Source organism: Python bivittatus, unplaced genomic scaffold (assembly GCF_059951505.1).
Source record: "Python bivittatus isolate LINGU-HERP-01145 unplaced genomic scaffold, Pbiv_v1 ctg000650_np1212, whole genome shotgun sequence".
In the NCBI taxonomy this organism is placed as follows: Eukaryota; Metazoa; Chordata; class Lepidosauria; order Squamata; family Pythonidae; genus Python; species Python bivittatus.
Window position 1 is genome coordinate 2,840,220 of NW_028277093.1, and position 19,779 is coordinate 2,859,998.

General features: G+C 45.5%; 2 protein-coding genes across 5 annotated transcripts in view; one reads left to right on the forward strand and one right to left on the reverse strand.

Moving 5' to 3' along the window:
• Positions 1-868: 868 nt before the first annotated feature.
• On the reverse strand, positions 869-12,529 carry LOC103055177 (zinc finger protein 197-like). Its single transcript, XM_007443626.3, has 7 exons — positions 12,365-12,529; positions 10,252-10,740; positions 5,188-5,314; positions 5,036-5,091; positions 4,290-4,392; positions 3,205-3,288; positions 869-2,752 (listed from the first exon to the last, which is right to left on the reverse strand). The coding sequence occupies exons 2-7, from the start codon at positions 10,648-10,650 to the stop codon at positions 1,902-1,904; spliced, it is 1,620 nt and encodes a 539-aa protein (XP_007443688.1). The 5' UTR covers positions 10,651-10,740; positions 12,365-12,529; the 3' UTR covers positions 869-1,901.
• The window catches only part of LOC103055420 (zinc finger protein 197-like), a 30,691-nt gene continuing 23,332 nt past the window's right edge, over positions 12,421-19,779 (forward strand). Inside the window, exons 1-5 of one of the 4 annotated variants that reach the window (XR_015798016.1) lie at positions 12,421-12,761; positions 15,323-15,911; positions 16,178-16,314; positions 18,183-18,265; positions 19,073-19,125. Coding sequence is in view for 3 of the 4 variants with exons in the window: in XM_007443627.4 (XP_007443689.2) it covers positions 15,119-15,192; positions 15,323-15,911; positions 16,178-16,304; positions 18,183-18,265; positions 19,073-19,199 (1,000 nt within the window). In the remaining variant the exon portion in view is untranslated. The other 3 variants (XM_088151315.1, XM_088151314.1, XM_007443627.4) reach the window with 3 other exon arrangements.

Genomic DNA, 19,779 nt, shown 5'->3' on the forward strand with positions numbered 1-19,779 from the left:
GGGCTCCCTCTTATTGGAATTCTTTATGGGAAGTAAGAGAACTGGAGAAAATAGTACTATTTATGAAATCCCTAACATTTCATTATGAAACCTTTATTATGAGAATTACGAGGTCCACTATCTTTTACTTTACAAATTGAGAGTGTATCACTGATACCCAAAGAAAATGGTTGATGGAAGATGCCCATTTATAAAATGGCTAGCAATGCAGATATGACCAAATTCAAAGAAAAGATTAACCACAAAGCAGGGTGGTTAAATTATTCACCAAAATATTTTCTGGCTCACCACAATACTTACCATCAACATATAGCTGAAATAACCTTTTTTTTGGAAAAGTAGAATGATACATCGGACTGGGGTGCAGCCAATTATTTTTATTTTTCTGGGCATATGGGGAAACCAAAGACATTCTTGGAAATAAAGATTCTGTACCCCCTATCTTATTTTTTCTGAGCAAGACTGTGGAGATGAGGTAGAGAATGAGGACAAGCAGAGTGAAGAAAGTTGAAAGTGATATGATGCAAATAAGAAAAAGCCAGAGAGAAAGAGGAACAAAGATTACATTTTAAGCTGGAGCAATTGATAAGTTTGTCAGTAACCTCTTCCTTGATTCACTGACTTTTTCAAGCTTGTTAGCCAAACGCTGAGAGCCAAAGGAATTCCCCCATAAATTTCACTTAAAGGCATCTACGGCTGTTCCACTTTCCTCAGTCATTGCAACAGAAAGAATAAGAGCATTACAGTCTGACAATTTTAATTTTTCCTTGATCAACCCTGCCCACCCCCCCACATTTAAATATAGTACACTACCTAGAGTTGCCTACCAAAAATAGTAGTAAAATCTAGGAAGGCCTATATGGGGAAAGCTGCATTTGAAAAGTCTACCTCACAAGGAAAATTCACAGGTTTTTTTTTTAGAGAGTTGCATATTCTTGTTTCAGAGCTTTTGCAACCTTGAATTAAAGGCAAGTCCTGGACAAAGACAGATAAGTAGGCAACACAACACTGATTTATTAAAAAATGACTGTGTAAAGTGACAGCACAGGGACATTAAAAAAAACCCCACCACCACTCAAGAAATCAACTAAATATGGTATTAGCTATAATGGAGCTCTCTAGTTTTTGCCAAAGTTCATTACTGAGAAGTAACTAGTTAGGTGCCTGATTAAAAAACACACACATGTACTGGAGGGAATTTTCTGCCACATTTTGAGCACAAAGGAATCTGGGACTACCATGCTGAATCCTTCTTGGCTACTGATTGGCCAGACAAAACTTGATCCTTGATTATTTACATGTCTTCCCATTATGTTCACTGAATCTCTTAAAATGAAGCATTATGCAGTCATTGAAGATTCTCCCACCTTCAGTCCATTTTACAATTTATATGATTCTTCCCTATCTATATTCTCTGATGTAATGCAAGACTTTTGCTATAGCTGAAGGTTGTTTGATACATGGGACTATTTGCACAGCTTCTCACTTCTGTGAATTCCTTGATGCAATTTAAGCTGTGACACTTCTGTGCAGAGGACATGCGGTTCTCCTCTGCTGGCATTCTTCAATGTTTTAAGACTATCAATGAAATTCTTCTCAAACTCTAAACATTTACAAGGCTTTCTGTCCATTTCATACTTTGAGGCAAGCAGGGAGATCTGTAGGAGGTACTGAAAGAATCTAGATGGTAACCATAGCTGGGTGATCGAAGCCCTGCTCATCCTGTGCAACACGTTAAAAGGGAGAGGGCTTCAATCACACAGTCCTGGCCATCATCTTGACTTTTTGTTAACCCCACCTTGTGAACACCCCTGGATACAAGATGTGAAAAACAAGTAAGTAGCATTCCCCATCCAAGAACATCCCTCCCACATGATCTCCTTAAGGGTTGTGCAGTGATTTTAAACTCTTTCCTTGGGAGCATTATAGAGTTCCTCTCCCATATGAACTCTCTGATGCAGTTTAAGGTCCGAGCTGCAACTGAATTGTTTTGCACACTCAGAACATTTATAAGGTTTCTCTCCTGTGTGGATTTTTTGATGTGTCTTCAGATTCATGCTGTGACTGAAGCACTTTCCACACTCAGAACATTTGTAGGGTTTCTCCTCTGTGTGAATTCTTTGATGTGACTTCAGATTCATGCTGTGACTGAAATTCTTCCCACACTCAGAACATTTATAAGGCTTCTCTCCTGTGTGAATTCTTTGATGTGACTTCAGATTCATGCTGTGACTGAAATTCTTCCCACATTCAGAACATTTGTAGGGTTTCTCCCCAGTGTGGATTTTTTGATGTGATTTCAGGTTCATGCTGTAGCTGAAAGTCATTCCACATTCAGAACATTTATATGGTTTCTCCCCAGTGTGAATTCTCTGATGTGATTTCAGGTTCATGCTGTACCGGAAATTCTTCCCACACTCGGAACACTTGTAGGGCTTCTCACCTGTGTGCATCTTTTGATGGGACTTAAGGTTTGTGAAATTCTTCCCACACTCTAAGCATTTATAGGTTTTCTCTCCTGGGTGTGTTCTCTGAGGTTTAGTAAGGCTTACCGGCTCACTGAAACCACTTCCAAACTCAAGGGATTTCAGTGGCTTCTCTCTACTGTGACTCATCTTTTTCATTTCTTCATTACATTCTTCTAGTTTTGGAATTCGGGAGAAGTCAGCATCTTCAAAAGCGACAGCTTTCTCTCCCCACTTGTGTTTTTCTTCCAATTTCTGTTTATCCTCTTTACTGCTTTTTCCATCATCTGAATGAATCAATAAGAGAAATCTAGTAAGAGAAAACGTTAGCGCCAATTCTGGATATGCACGCAATTAGCCATATGTGGAGGACTCCCTGGTCTCACAGAAGAGATGGTGCCTTGGTTTATATAAAGCCTTTAACCAAAACGATACTAACCACATTATGACTTTGAGTTTTATGTTTGCTCAGACAGTGTGGTTTGTAAACCAAGATTTATATCTTCATATTTTACAAGATCCAGGCCAACTGGGGCTTATTCCTTAAACCATCACTAAATAGATGCAAATCATGACTTGGCACAAACACTGAGATGATGCAACATGCAAACTCAAAAGGTAGTTTGTTTAGTTTGGGCATAATGTGCTCTGGGAATCAGCGGATTATGATTTATTCCATAAACATGGCTAAGCAAACAATGGCTTAGTGCAATGTGTGAATCCATGACTGAACGCCTACCTGCTGGTCTCTCTTTTTCCTGAGAATCTTTGACAGATGGATCCTCAGTTACTTCCTGCCAGGACATGAATTTAGTCTGGGGCACTGAAACAAAATACCAAGAAAAAAAAAAAGGAAAAATTACTTCTGGTGCGTTTTATAATATCAAACTGTTATGGATTTAAATTTGGCCCATTGCCCAATTAAAAGTTAAAACACGAATGGCAAGTATTTGTATTTTTTACACACAGGACAGCAACAAGGTTAGATAGTGAGTTTGAAGGTTCCTGTAGAGAACCACAGAGGTGATCCTGGACATGGAACGTAGCAGTTAGCAAAACATGAATTAATCCTGGGAAAGGGAACAATGTTAAAAAAGAAACTTAAACTTTGCCTTAACTCTCTTTGGTTTAAGAGTGAGGGAAGGGATAATGTCAGGCTTTCAAGATTCTGTTACTCGAACTCCAGTATTTCTTGTGGAAGTCTGTTTCCTGACCTGGCCTCCTCAAACGTCTGACAGTTCCTTCTTAGGGCAAGAAACCATATTCGGCTAACAAATTAGCTGCATTCACACAACACACTTAACCTGCTAAATGAACCCATTATTTGAGTATGAGTTTGTGCAACATATTAATCTGGGGGAAAAACTAACCCAAGTTAAAATAACCTTAGTATATTGTGCAAATGTAGCTCCTGGATTTTTACTTGTTTAAGCATGCCAACATTCTTTCAAATCCAGCTGTGGAGAAGAGGCCAGTTCTAAGTTTCTTAGGCACATGAGTGTCACACTTCCAGCCTAGAGGGAAATATTTTGATAAGTAATTCCCTTCAAAATTAGACAGGAGTCTCTCTCCAACACCCATGTCTGAAACTGTTGATAATGGAAGATACTAACTGTTGGTAAAAGAAGATTCCAGAAGCACTGAAGAGATGCCATAACCAATCCAGGTTAGCACAAGAGGTCTTTATTCTCACTGCCTTCCATGCTCCAGCACCATGTGCATGGAACAGCCACTGTTGTTCTGATGCCCCCACAGGGCACTGATTAGCACAATGGATGGCAGTCATTTCTGATTCTGGTTATCGTAGCCAAGAGGAAAGCTTACCCAGAGAAGCGACCATCCCATAATTCTCTTCTATGGTGTCCATCTGGTTTGGATCTAACGGAGTCCTTTCCTCTGAGGCCACCTCGTTAAAAGGCCCTAAACCCTGAAAGATGATGAAAACTTGTTATTCTAGAATAACCCAACATTTTCACAGTTACCTTCAGACTTCTTAACAGAGAGAAAGTGATAGGACTGATACACCATGCAAAGCCATAATGTGGTCCTTTCATTTTGTTTAATGCAACGTGCAAACCCAGACATTGTGGCTTGTAAAACATGGTTTATATCTTAAGTGTTATGGGCAAAGCAGGTTGGCTTTTTCAACAAACTGCTTTAAAAACCCATACTTAGTGAGATGTGTGAATCCAGTCAGAGGAGTTCAGTATCACTGAAGCCTTGGTTGACTTAATATTTTACTGAATAAGCCAGAGCGGCTAGGTTTACATAACACACTGAGTCTTAAATCACAGTATGCAAATCACAATCCCTGGTTTACCCAATGACCCAGGCCAAAACTAAGTGACACGCAAGATTATTGTTTATTGCCCGATTTTTTCAGGTCATGAGATTTGCAATGGACAAAGTCCAGGCAGAGGTTTTTGCAGAGTGGGTTGTGCTGCAAGCTCTGTCTTTTTGTTCACGTGTCCTGAACAGAAGGCACAGCACCGTTTCTGTCATTCTGATGAAAGCCATCCATCCTGCAGACCCCTTTCCTCCAGAGCTTCCCTGTATAATCCTTGTCTTACCTGCTCTGACTGCAGAGAAGTGGTTTCCATTCCCCCGCAAATGGTCATTTCATTTTCTGTAGGTAAAACAAAGACATATTTTACACTTCATATCTTTCACACAGGATCGCAGGAAAAGGTGGCTCACTGAAGTATCACCCGCTAATCTTTACCTAGAGAGGTGGCCTTATCATCGATGTTCTGAACGATTCTCTCGAACGGTGGCCTTGGATTGGTGTCAGATGAGATATTTTCTGGGTCAGGAAACTCAGAGGCTGGTCTGGCCAGCATCCCTTGTGCCTGGAACCAGGAGTGAGGAATCCATGCAAAGAAGGTTAGTCGTCGTTTCTGCAAATTTGGGTTCAATCCTTCCTGCTCCATGTTGCCAGGAAATTATATGCTTTATGGAAGCCTACCACACTGCTTAAGGAACCAACAGGGATGGAAGAAATTCTCAAGATGAGCAGCCTTGATATCCAAGTCTATGAATTTGTCTTGTCTCCTTTGAAACCTATTTAACCAGGTAGTAATTTCCACATTCTAGTTTGGTTATGCATTGCAAAAAGAAAAACGAAAGTATCTTCTTTCCAGGAGAATTTTAGCTTTCCTACTAGCTGTCCTCCAATCTTCAGCATTTGGGATTCACGTGTTTCCATTAAAATGAAGGGTGATCAAAATAAGTGTTGGGCATGCCTTGTTAAGCCCACGTGACCAGCCTGTTTTGTGAGCTGTGCTGGTTACCATTGGCGCTTCAAGGTGCTGGTTATAACCTATGAAGCCCTTCATGGCATAGGCCTGGTTAGTTGAGGGATGGCCCATCTCTGTTTTTTTCTGCCCAGCCAGGGTGACCAGCCAGGGTTGGGCAAGCTCTGGGCCCTGTTGATCGAGCAGTGTCCTCTAGCGGGACCCAGGAAGCCTGCCTTCTGGAATGTTATTCCTCAGGACATCCAGAAGGCTCCCACCCTGATGCTGATCAGGAAGCTATTAAAGACCTGCTCTTCTCTGAGGCTCTGGGACAGAGGGAAGGTTGAGCCTGTTGGATGATGGTTGTTCTTGGTTATATGGTATTGTGGGTTTTGAATTTTTTTACTTTGAATTGTAAGCTACCCAGTCACTGGGAGTGAGGTCACCTATAAATTGTAAGTATGTATATGCATGTGTGTATAAATAAATGCTGGAAGTTGGCAATGGCAGCTACTTCCATATTGTTGCCAAGAGAACTACATGGATATGACAACAGGATGCTAATGGGGCAGTCATTGATGAACCTAGCTGATTTTGAAAAAGCTAAGCAAGACCAAATCTAGTTAGGACCTCAGTGGGAACCACTTAATTGCTGGAGGGGCCACCCACACTCACTTACATGAGATAGTGTACACAAATCACTATACAAATTGAATAAACCAACCAACCAACAACTAGGATATCTCAAGGCCCAACTGTAAAGTTGGAATTCCAAGGCCCTGGAAGAAGCCAATTTCTGGTTTTCATGGCTGCCTCCAACCCCGCAGATAGAATTGCTCATATAGATAGCTGAAGGGTGAGTAATTTATGCTTGAACTGTTTGCCTTCAAAAATAACATTATTTCAATGATACCCCGCATAAAATGAAAAAGGTTGACTCCTTCTTGGTCATCTCCAGCCAGGAGCTCCACTCCAGATAATGGAAAGACAGAACGGCTGGATGAGCTTATTCATTTGACTGAAATTCCAGATAGAGAGGAAAGTGGGATGGCTCCCTCCCAAGCTCCAATGAATTGGATTGAGTTTGATTATCTCCTGATATATTGTTATCCCAGCAAGAACAAAGAAGCAGCTTTGAGTTAATGGCAAAACTTCAACCCATTTCTAAACAGATGGACAGTAAATTCACAATTTTGGAAACTGGCATATCTGGGGGAGAGGATTTTCCCTCTCCCCTACCTGTCTACAGTAATGCTGACTACAATAATATCTTTGCAGATTTTTCCTTACATTTTTTAAAATTATTATTCTGACATTTCACAGACATATTGGCATCTATATTGGCAGAAGTCTGCAGTCAAGCATTTATTTTTCTATGATTAATCCTTTTATGAGGCTAATATTATAATGTAATATTAAAGTCAGAGAAAGATCCTACTAGTTATGCAAGTTTAGTTGGGAGATTACTGAAAGTACTTCCATCTCTACAGCGGCCATTGGAAGATCTGAAAGATCAGGTTAGGGACAGGTCATCATGGAAAAAATCCATGTATGTGGCTGCTAAGAGGTGACACCGACTTCATGGCACATAATCAATCCATCAATCGATCACTAGCATCTATAATCCACCCATCTTAGTCTGGATTTATAAATAATAAACAAGCACCTGATGATATCTGCCTGGTGATTAATATTTGGGATAATGCAGCAGATATATTGGAATCACCTGATTTTGTTGGATGCAGAAAAGGCCTTCAATATGGTCCAAATCAAATTAAGTTCTTATACGCTGATGATATTATGGCTATTCTGGATAATTATGCAATGTTTTACCAAAATGTATTGAAGTTGTACAGCAATATGACTTATTCTCTGGTTATAACATTAACTGGGAAAAGTCTTTATGGGACGCCTTTGGGATCCACTATATTTATAGACTACCTTAATGTGACATTGGACTATATTCCCAAGACAGGGAATTTACCATCTGATTAAACAGTTTTGGCTCCATCAAGCCTGGGTCATGACAGAATAATTTTATGTAAATGGAAAGAAACTTATCCTCTTGATATTAATGGTTTTTAATAGATCAGATTTGTTTGTTGCTCAAAGTTTCACTGGACAGATGGGTAACCAAACCAATTTGATACATAAATAAAAAGAATGGATTTAGGATAGGAGCGTATTACCTACTTTTGAAAAGTCTTTATGTTCTAGGAATGAGAAGACGCAGCAATATGTTTCTATATGGTCTGGATTTAATAATAAGCTTGAGGATCAAATTAATTTTAGACCAATGGGTATTATATGGATCTTTTCTTCATTTTATATGTATTTTGTTATATTTAGTTTCTTTTAATCACCATAATATAGCTAGGGCTTTTTCCTCCCCTGTATAACCACTATTTATGTACTTTTTAAATGGTGTTCTCTATATTTCATTATTAAATATTGATTGATTACTTGATTCTGAGTCCCAAGATCTTTGGCTCCAGGATCACTTGTGACCTTTTGACCCCCTTTTTACAGCTCTTGAAAGCTGTGGTCATGAAGTCATCAACAGTTGAGCCCAACTCAGGGAGAACTTTTCCTGTTATCCAGCTAGATGGAAACATCTACCTGATTTTGGCCAATCTCAAGTTATGCAGAGTCACATCTAATTAGTACATGGATGGGAGGCCATTAGGAAATCACTGGGCAGTAGGGAAGACTGTGAAGTTGAAAACTGTGCCCTGGATGAAGACAATGGCAGCTCGAAGGAAGCTGAACTACTTTTCTGTAGTAATAACATTCTTATTCAAATAGGTGTTACTATATTTGGATTACTGAGTTATTAACTTGAAAAAGTGTACAGGTAGTCCTTGCTCACCAACTGCCTTGTTTAGTGACTGTTCAAAGTTATGATGGTGTTAAAAACAAAAAAAAACCTTTGCAACCAACCCTCACATTTATGACAGTTCAAGTGTCCTGCAGTCACATGATTGCCATTCAGGTGCTTTGCAACTGGCTTGTGACAAGCAGAGTTAATGAAGAAGGTGGAAGTAAAATTGTAAGCCGTGGTCATGTGGTGTTTTGTTTAATGACCGAATGGGAAGTGACATCACAAGCCTGTTGCAGTCATGTGATTTTTCTGCTTAGCGACGGAATTGCCAGTCCCAATTGTGGTTGCTTGCTTAATGACCACAATAGGAATCAGAAGCTTTGTCATTAAGCAGGGCAGTCATTAGGTGAAGCATCATGTGACCACACTTGATTTTATGACTTTTTTGCAGTGGTCATTAAGTGAATCACTGCAGTTATTAAGTGAATCACATAGTTCTTAAGCAAATTGCATGGTCGTTAAGCGAATCACGTGGTTTCCTATTGATTTTACTTGCTGGAAACCAGTTGGGAAGGTCACAAATGGTGATCACGTGACCCCAGGATGCTGCAACCATTGTAAGTGTGAGCTGGTTGTCAAGTGCCTGGATTGTAATCATGTGACCGCAAGGGCACTGCAACAGTTGTAAGTGTGAGGACCAGTTGTAAGTAACTTTTTTCAGTGCTGTTGTAACTTCGGACAGTTGCTAAACAAATGGTTGTTAAGTGAGGACTACCCATATTGTAGAGCTGGGTGTGGGTGTATGTGTGCAGGAAAGGTCAACACAAATTTCAAAACGCAGATACCATGCAAGAATTTGGTGAAAAGAGGGATCTGGTCGAGAAAGTAAAGTTCCCTAGTGTTTTGCAGTATTTGCATCTGAAGGAAGCCACGAGTCCACACCTTTTCTTGGGCTCATGTGATAGCCATACCGGCTCAGGAAAATGGGTGCCTGACTTAAGAAGGGGGTGACAGTTCAGCAAGGTGTGGTCATACCACTGCCACCTCCAATGATTGTGGGAGTCCGGGAAAAGGTGTCGCTCCTTTAGGGAAGAGGTGACAGGTAAAGGGAAGGTACTTACACCAATTCAAAACACATTGCCTGCTCTGGATCCAAATCTTAAACAATGCTGTAATTCACTTGTGCTCTGCATAAGCTGTATTAACATGAGAATGCCCTTCTCACTATAAGGTCTTATTTAATATTTCAATATTCTATTTAATTTCAACATTTCAGCAGTCCACTTTGACCCCTCTTTTCACCAATTTGTTTATCTGATTCTTGCCAAGACATTGATCCAATTGACAATTTTTCTGAAATGCTGGTAATCAATGTTATTCAAGCACATAAAGTTTACAGTATTTCTATTCTTGCTTGCAAATGCCTTGGACTATTTTAGAGATTGAGAAGAGCACCTGGCAACCATTTCTACAGATTATATGCTTGATAGCTTAGTGTGTTGTGTGATCCAAGCCATCACACTTTATTCAATAAACTGTGGTTAAGCAAACCACACCTTATGGTAATAATGTGTGAACAGAGAATGTCCACTTGCCCAAGACCTCTGCTATGCTGGACTTGGCTATTTATTTCTTGGGTAAAATCCAGAAAAGGATGACTTCCTGAGAAGGACTTTTCAGATTGCTTTCCAAAAAAATACCCAATTTAGGCATCTGAAGAAAATGTACTTACTTGCGCTCCCTCTATCTCACTCAGAAGGAACCCTTCTGCCAAGGCTACTGCCTCTGAGCTGGTCTCCGGTCCACACTCTCGAACCCAGTTCCCCATCTCTGGGGGCAGGATTTTCAAGAACTGCTCCAGGATCACCAGGTCCAGGATCTGAGCTTTTGTATGCCTTTTGGGCTTCAGCCATTTGTGGCAAAGGTCATGGATACGGCTCCAAACTTCCCGGGGACCCTCTGCTTCCTGGTAACAGAACTCCCTGAAACGCTTGTGCTGTTCTGCCCAGCAAGTGTGCACCCCACGCAAGATCTTCTGCACCTTCTTCCCCCAGAACTCTGCCCCATTTCCAACATCAAGGACATCAAGGCTTCTTCCAGCTTCAAGACTAGCTAAGTCTTGGTCTTCCATCTCCTAAGTTTACCCAAAACAAGTCAGAGGATCACGTTGCTGGGCAGGCAGGTTTCTTCCAGAGGCTCAGATGCCTGAAACTCTTCAGCCCTAGGATTTGCAAGAAAAATTACATTGCTAAGATTGAATGGTATTTTGCAAATTGACCAGTCAGATTTGTTTCTCCCTGGGGGTTTGTAGACTGCAATGTTATGCCAGTGTTTGTTGTGTGAACCTAGCCAGCTGCAATTTATTTCTTCAACCATGCTTAAAACAACTCAAGTCTTAATCACGTTATGCAAACCCAGTCTTCTTAAGAAAGATGGAGACAGTCAACTTTGGATGGAATTGCTTGAAATTATAGTTTCCACAATCACTTGCTATGCTGGCTGGGATTGGTGAGCCCTGGCCAAGGAGTCCCTTGGAATGACATGGTCCATGAAGGTTATAAATAAATAAGCTAATCAATCAATCAGAGTATCAGGAGCACACCAGGTCACCTTCCTTTGAATGAACAACTGCAGCGGGAAGCTCCTTCAGCATACAGGGGAATGAAACCCATTCATTCAGCTCCAATAGTCTCTTGGTTTACCCACCCTCCTCTCTGCGACTCTGTTTCCCACAGTAGACACCCAAGTCAGATCTCCCTTCCAACTCTTTTTTTTCCAAGCCACTGGCCATATGCCATCAAGCTTGAAAACTGATAGATGGTTCCAACTACTCAAGAAGAACTGGAGAAGACCTGCGTTGGGGACAGGCACACGTGGGTGCATTCCAGTCTTTCGCCCACTGGGTGAACAACAGCAGTAGCACCCTCTGTTGCTCCAACCCTGGGGGCTGCTCTCCACCTTCAGCTTCCACTCAGACTCCTGCAAAATTAATGTCTCGGTTTCCCACCCATCTCTGGCTGCAATTTTTGCATTTACTGTCCTCCCAATGCATTTCATGTTAGCCAATCTTCCTGCATGGGGCAATTAAAATATTGGAGGTGGGAGAAAGACAAGCAGGAAGGATCCCCCCCCCCGGCCCCGTTTTTGCTTTCTAGGAATCGCAGCTCCCTGACTCTGCTCGATTCACCTCTGAATGCCCCCATGAAGGGTTCTTTTAAATGTTCGCCCTCCAAGGGCGAGAAAACACGTTACCCAGCAAAGCCTCCCTGCAGATTCAGCCGTCCTAAATCCAGGGCAATCATCACATTCCTTACATACAGAGGTATCAATTTTGGAAGGGCGGGGAATCTTCATTCAAAAGGACCGCGGATCCCGGGGGGGATGTCCCCCCATTTTAAAAATGGGGGTTTTGCCCCGTAAGGCCCCCTCCCCCTCTCCAACAAAACAATTAGGAGCGAGGGCGCTACTTACTCTCTGCTGGCGTTGGATTTGCCGGGGGGGGTGAGGGAGGGCAGGGAGAGGAAAAAACCGAGCGGAGGGGCTTTAAAATGGAGGCGCAGCAGGCAAGAAAACGAGCCTCGCTGGAAAGCGGGTGCAGCAGCTGCGGCGCAAAAAACGGGAGCGCGATCGCAGGAAGGTTGCTGGGAGGGGGGAGGGCGCGCCGGGGAGCGCCGCGGCCACGTGGGGAGCTGCGGCAAGCGCTCCGGGGACAATGGGAGTTGTAGTGCAACGCATCCGGGGGGCCCCGAGGAAGGGGAGGCCGGCTGCGAGAGGGCCCGAGCTGGGTCATCATTGCACCCCGCTTTTATCCCGCAGGGGAGGAGCGGGGCGAGCGAGGGACTCACCGGAGCAACAGATTCCTCCCGCGGGTGCAGAGCGCGCGCGCGACGGACGCTTCTTCCCTTTGTGCTGCTGCCTCCCCGCCCCCGGCCCTGAAAGGGGAGGAGCCTGCCCGGGGAGGCGGGCTCGGCCAATGAGGGAAAGGCAGGCCACCCTCGCGGGCGGAGGCGCTCGGGCTGCGGGTCTGGGTCGCGCGCTCCGGGCGGCCGCCGGAGGGCAGCAGCGCGAGGTTGCGCGGGGGCGGCGGCCCCGCCAGCGCGCGGTCTTGGCGTCGCCGGGCGGCCAGGCCAAGCCCAGCCCAGCCCAGGACGAACCGTGCATTTGCACTTGGGTGGGAGACCCCAAGGAAGCCCAAGGCTGTGGGCTCAGGGAGGCGCTCCAACGCCGAACAAGAACTCAGGGGTAGGAACAGGGCTGACCAGGGGAGGGTAACCCGTGCAGGAGCTCGCGCGTCAGCCGGAGAACAAGGAGAAGAGAGCGGCTCGCTCGTTCGCCCTCCTCCCGTCTGCGTAAGGCAGTGTTGTCCAAACGTGGCCGCTTTAAGATGAGTGGACATGGCTGGCTGGGGAATTCTGGGAGTTGAAGTCCACTCATCTTAAAGCGGCCACGTTTGGACAACACTGGCGTAAGGGGTGCTCAGCCGAGGAGCTCCGTCCCTTGAATTTTCCGGCACGACTTCCCTCCGGAGGCCCTTCTGGCCAGCCCCAGGGCCGCCCCAGCTGAGACGCCCAGCCGCCTCGCAGAAGGACAAACCCCCCTGGAAGAGAGTTTGCTCCTCTGGCGGATGTCTCGCAGACGGGGCTCTGAGTGGCGAGCCAAGTTTTTATTTATTTATTTTATTTATTTTGTATTATTAAACTTGTATGCCGCCCATCTCCCCCCAACGGGTGACTCTGGGCGGCTCACAGTAACAAAAAAGGAAAAAGCACCAATCCCTCCAACAATGGCTAAAATCCATAAATAATTAAAAATAGAAACATGCATTAAAAAATCCTAAAAACCCCTATAAATTTTTGCCCTAAAACCTTCAAGATGCTGGGGGGGGGGCAACCCATCACCCCACCAGCCATCTCCATAGGTGGGAGCCCCCATCCAGCCCCCAGGCCTTCCGGCAGAGCCAGGATTTAACCCCTTTTCTGAAGGCCGTGAGGGAGGGGGCACACTGGGCCTCGGGAGGCAAGATGTTCCATGGGGTGGGGGGGCCACAGCAGAAAAGGCCCTCTGCCTAGACCCCACCAGTTGAAATTCCTTGACCGGTGGGGTCTGCAACCTGCCCCTTCTGCTGGACCGAGTGGGGCGGGCTGAAGTAACCAGGGCGAGGCGGTTCCTGTGCCATGCAGGGCTTTAAAGGTGATGACCAACACCTTGAACTGGACCCGGAAACAAACTGGCAACCAGTGCAGTGGTGTTATATGTGCCCTCCTAGGGGCATTCAGAACCGTCCGCGCCACCGCATTCTGCACCAGCTGTAGCTTCCGGATACTCTTCAAGGGTAGCCCCATGTAAAGTGCATTGCAGTAGTCCAATCCGGAGGTGACCAGGGCATGAGTGACCGTGCGGAGGGTCTCCTGATCCAGTTAAAAACTGGACAACGATACAAAGTTAAAAACACATGACACAACAAAATACCCCCCCAAAAAATACCCCCCCAAAAAACCCACCCCCCAAATCAATTAAACACTAAAAAGAAGAAAAAACATTAAAAAAAAAACGATCTGTGGGAGAACGCCCTCAGTTCTGAGAATGGAAGCATCTGCAGCGCCGGTGTCCCCGGAGCAGAGGCGCGGCGGGGCCCGCGAGGGGGCGCTCTCTGGCGAGCGAGCGCTTCGCTTCGCTTCGCTTCGCTTCGCTTCGCTTCGCTTCATGCCCCGGCCGGGCAGGCACTGAGGAGCGCCGAGGCTTCACAGGGGAGGGCGGGAGCGGCCCATCCCCAGAGGAGCCCCTCTAGGAAGCGCGCCGTCCTTCTTTTTAACCCTTAGGCCGCCCGCAGAGTGCGCGGGCGCGAGACGCCGCGGCGGGGAAGGGAGTGTCGCGCGCGATCCTGCCGCGCGCTGCTCTCCCACCCTGGCGGCGCTGGCGGAGCGGTGAGGGAGGCGGAGCGCGCGCGCTCGCTCCTCCGGGACGGTGGGGTGGAGCTCGGAGCCCGGATTTGCCTCTCGCACCAGGCGAGGGACGCGGCCCCTTCTTCGGGTCTTCCTCTTTCCAGGGCTGGGGCATCGCCTGCAGCCTCAGCCCGGCGAAGGGGGCGGGTGGGGATGCTTTTATCCCGGAAGAAGCCCGGGTGGCCAAGCGGGGAGGGGGGCGAGGAGAGCCAGGCAGAGCCCCGCCTGGTTCAGCTCCGCTTGCTTTTTCCTGGCAATTCCCAGGCGGTCCCCGTCTGCAGACGCCCGGGAGGTTTGCAAAGCCCTCCCTCGCTCGGCTCCCTGGAAGGAAGCATTCAGCCCCTGCCTGAGCCAGCCTGGGACGGCTCCCCCCGTGGCCCTTTCCCAGTCTGGGGAGGGGCCCTGGCTCGCTGGTGGGGAGTCTGTCCCGGAGGCAGAAAGGCCCCCAAAGGATCCGGCCATGGCTTTTCCTATCAAAGCATCCGTTTTAGGGGGTGGGCAGGGTGCCTGTCTCCTGGGTACGCTGGAGGACAGGCCAGGCCTGGCCCCAAACATGTGCAAACTCTGCCCCAGAGGACCTGAGCTGAGTGCCCAGCATCGGAGGCCTCTCCAGCTTGGAAGATCTGGGAAATTTCTGCTCTGTGCAAAGTTATCAGGATGCTGAAACAGAGAAAGGCCCTTCAGAACAGTGACTTGACTTGTCATAAGAAATACTCCCTTTTTCAAAAGTGGTGTGTGTGCAGGGGGGGAGAGCAGCATCCCACCTGTCTTCCCCCAAATGTTTCTAGACAAGAACATCCCATCAGTGTCTAGGAATGTGGCTCTCTCTTTCTGAGTTGTCTCTTTTTTCTTTCCCATTAGCTTGGAAGCTGAAAGCATTTTCTGTTGTCTGCAAAGATTCTCGTTGTCTGAGGATAAAAGTCCCTCATCCCCCAAGATGGCTCAGGGGGGCCCTTCTTGCCATTCTGCTCCTATGAATAAAAGTTCCTTTGCAAATCCAGGACAGACTTTGGATTGGTTTGGAACAGCATTTCAGTACGTCAAAAAAGAAGGCTTACAAGGCCCAGAAGGAAAAGGGCCCCATGTTGTCCTGGTTGGGGCTAGTGAGAAATTCTGGGAAAGAACAAGGAAGAACATCCTGGAAGAAGAAACCACCAGTTGGGCTGGAGAACATCACCCTTTCCAGGAGTTGTGCTACAAGGAAGCCGAGGCACCTCGAGAGCTTTGTAGTCGCCTCCACCGCCTTTATCGTCAGTGGCTGAAGCCAGAGAAGCACACAAAAGCTCAGATGCTGGACTTGGTGGTCCTGGAGCAGTTCCTGGCCATCCTGCCCCCAGAGATGGAGAGCTGGGTGCGGGAGTGTGGAGTGGAGACCAGCTCCCAGGCAGTGGCCCTGGCTGAAGGCTTCCTCCTGAGCCAGACGGAGGAGAAGAAGCTGGCAGAAATGCAGGTGAGACAATATCACTGTATTTATTCAAAAAGGTGACAGCATGAAAAGCAATGTTCCTGAATTTCTAAATGCAATAACTTCTGCGTATCAGTAAGATTATTCTTATAATTACTACAAATTCCTCATAATTCAGATTATTCTGTTGGCCCTTCCCAATAATTTCCCAGGATGTATGAAAAGGCCTTTCTTTTTAGAGGGGACCATGAACTTGGGTGCAGTGGACCGTAAAGTTCTCTTTCCCATTTTTCTCCTGGCTGCTCTTTCAGGTTCAGGATCCCTTCATGGAGGTCGCCACTCAAGATCCCAGAGCATGTGGAGATGTGTCCTATCTCTCACAGGAGCTGGTCTTCGGGGGAATCTCCCAGGAGGACCCAGCTCAGATTACATCAGCAAGTAAAGGATGGTTGTTCATTTATTATATTTTTATACTGTTGTATTCCATAAGGAATCGTAGCAGGGTGCAGTTGAAATGAAACATATTACAAAACATAATACTTTCATTAAATGCATTGGTTCAACTTGGAAGCTTGCTCCAGTGTTTAAATGTCCTGATGAACAGACATTTAACCAACAAAGGCCCTTTTGAACTGCTGGGTCTTCATGGCTTTCCTGAGGATCAGGACTGACAGTGGCCATCTGGATTTCCAGTGTAAGGCAGCTCCAAAGGGGAGGTGCCACTACAGATAGGCACAGATTCTTTGCTCTCCCCCAAGTCTCCATAGAAATTCAGCTCCCTCAGCTTACCTATCTGGAGCCCTATCCAGACAGGGCAGGATCAGCTGAAACATCAGTTCCAAGCTACATGGGCCTTTGTAGCCCTTTGCATTGTGCCTAGAAGCCTCCTGGTAACCAGTTTGGAGCCCGCAGCACTATTGTTATACGTGATTACTGGTTCGCAGTCCTTGGCAAGAGGGCTGCTATGTTCAGGACTGGTTACAGCTTCTGAGAAGTCTTCAAATGCAGCCCCATGTAGATTAGGGTAAAGTTGCTTATCTGACTATCATCAGCATACTGGTGATACCTCACCCTGAAGTGACCAATGACCTCTTTCTGTAACTTCAGGTAAATGCTTAACAGTAGGCAGGCAGAGAGAAGGATCCAGCAACATCATAGACTAGAGCAATCAACCTGTCAGTCTCTCTTTGCCCTGCCCAATGACTGGAACCAGCCACCCAGAAGAAGGAGAAGTGCTGCAACACAGTGCCCCCAGCCCCCAACCTTTGCAAGCACCCAAAGTGATGCCGTGATTGATGATACCAACTTTATGTATTTATTTATTGAAATTATATACCCATCTCTCTCATGCTTGTGCCTCTGGGCGGCGCACTTAACACAAAACTAAACAACATAATTAAAACAAAGCCATTAAAATGCAAAAAAAACCTGTTTAAAACTGGTTTATTTATCAAATTTATATAGCCACATGTTACATGGACGTGACTCTGCTGAGTATATACTGCTAAGAAGTGTAAAAGAAGCAGAAGGAGCTCATAGCCCTCATCAGAGTCTTGATGCACGTCATCCATCGGAGTGATTCATTCATTCATTCATTCATTCATTCATTCATTCATTCATTCATTCATTCATTCATTCAATGTGTATGCCGCCCATCTCCCCTACAGGGTGACTCATAATGCAGTAACCTAGCAAGGGAGGATTGGAAACTGGACATTAGTTGCCTAACATGGCTGGACCTCAGAAAGGCCTCTTCCAGAGGGGCACACCACTGTCTTTCAAAGCACGTGGCATCATCCCTCCCAGTGAGGCATTGACCACCCTGATCCAACTGATCAACTCCCACCCAACTCCCAAATGAATCATGTAGGGCAAGAATATAGGTCCCATCTCGTGGAAATCATACTGTTCAATACCTACCCAGTTCCCTTAAGTCCCCAGAATGAAATGAGACCCAGATGCAGTCTGAAAGTCCCTTTTTTTTTACCTCAGTAGACCATGCCCATGCAGAGTCCAGACTTAAGGAACCTCCGTTCCTCATACCTTCACTGGGCCTTTCAGTGACTGCCTGCCTTTGTCTCTCGTGGCCAATAGAGCTGCCTGCAAGCCTGACTCCCTAGGCCCTTTTTTACCCTGAGCTGGACCACTTGGGGAGAGGGACATAAAACAATCTGCTCATCCCCACCTCAGTGTACACAGCCTTACTTCCACTCTCACTTGTGTGCAGAAATGGCCTTATTTTTTTTTGCATAGTTTTGCTCTAGAACGCAGTAGGAATGTTTTCAAAATGTGCCTCCTCCATTTTTGTCTTGTCAGAGCATGGAGCAACACTGAGGTTTCCTGCAGAAATGCCTTTACTTTGTGGTGGAGCTGAAACTGCAGTTGTCATTCCAACTCAGGTAGGAGAAGGATTCCTTTCTCCTTCACTGTGCAAATGTGTTTTCTACAAGGAGCATTCCATTTGGCCCAAAGCAGGCTGAATCCCTTTTTCAAAGCCAGTTCACTTAATTTGCTCCCTTCTAGCTGGTTTTTCAGAACAGGAGCAGCTTCCTGGTGTCATTTGAACATTGGTGGTATCTCATGCTTCTAGAGGACCTCTTCCAGCAGCCTCATATAGCTGTTGAACTGTGTGGATCCCTGAGGGACAACATAAGCCACCAGTTAACGTATCAAGTAGGTCTCCCCCAACACTATGTTGAGGTAGCCACTGAGAGACCCTGATCAATGGTGCATCGAAGACTCGTCCCATCAATTGTTCCAGGAACTACTGTTACTACCAACCAAATAGGTTTTAAAGTTCTGCAGAATCAGTAAAATTAATAAAATATTTATTCAATAGCATTTTGAGTCTGAAACTTTCAGCTCTGCCCATTTTCTTTCAGAAAATTTCTCTGGGTAAAATGGTTACTTACTCTAGATGCTTGCTGGGATTTGCTCATTAGAAAAGAGAATTGGCACCTACTTCCACCGGTTAAAATATTAAACAAGATTCTCCAAAGACTTTATTGAGGAAACCATCTTCCAGAAAGGAATGGGGATTCAGTGCCTGTCCCATCTGTTGATCCAGAAGGATATAAGGGTTGCTACCACCAAATGAGCTTTGAGATCCTGCAGGATCACTAAAGTTCTTCATTAAGATAGAGAACTTGCAAGAGGTACATCTTGGAACTGTACATTAAGCAGGAATGTTTTTTTTAAAATTTCAGAATCATATGTCATTTGAAGATGTAGCTGTGTTTTTCTCTGAAGAGGAGTGGGCTCTGCTGGATCTTGACCAAAAATCCCTGTACAGGGAGGTCATGTTGGAAAATGCAAGGAATGTGGCCTTCTTGGGTAAGGGTTCTTCTTTTCTAGTCAGACATGACCAGCTTATCTGTTTCTGAGAGGAACTGCTGGTCTGTTTCTTTCCTACAGTGAAGGAGAATGCCCTTAACTGCATTGTTCCTCCCACTGGATCAAATAGGCAGAGCTAAAAATCTTCATGCTGTCTCTATAGAGAGGAGTGAGCACCCTCCCTATTCCTTCCTGCTTTTGCTGGTCACCCTTAGGAGTGCCTTCTGTTTTTCTGTTTTTCTGCCTGTAAGGATGGAATTTGGAAACCCTAATTGGCCCATACCATTTATTACAGGAATGGGTTCTCAGGAGATGTGAGCACCCGCTCAGGCATCTCTCCTTCCCATTGCCCCAGGGCCTCTTTGCTGTTTACTCCCAAACTGCAGACTTATCAACCTCCTTAAAAACAGGTTGAAACCCAATTTCAGTTTCCTATATACTAGGAGAACATCTTCTCTTGATCCGATTTCATCTTGTTCTCACTTGTATAGCCCATTGCTAAAAATAGTCAGTAATGTTCAAGGGAACCTGTAGCCTCACTGGGATTGGATGATCAGGAGCAAGAGATTTGGTGACAGCC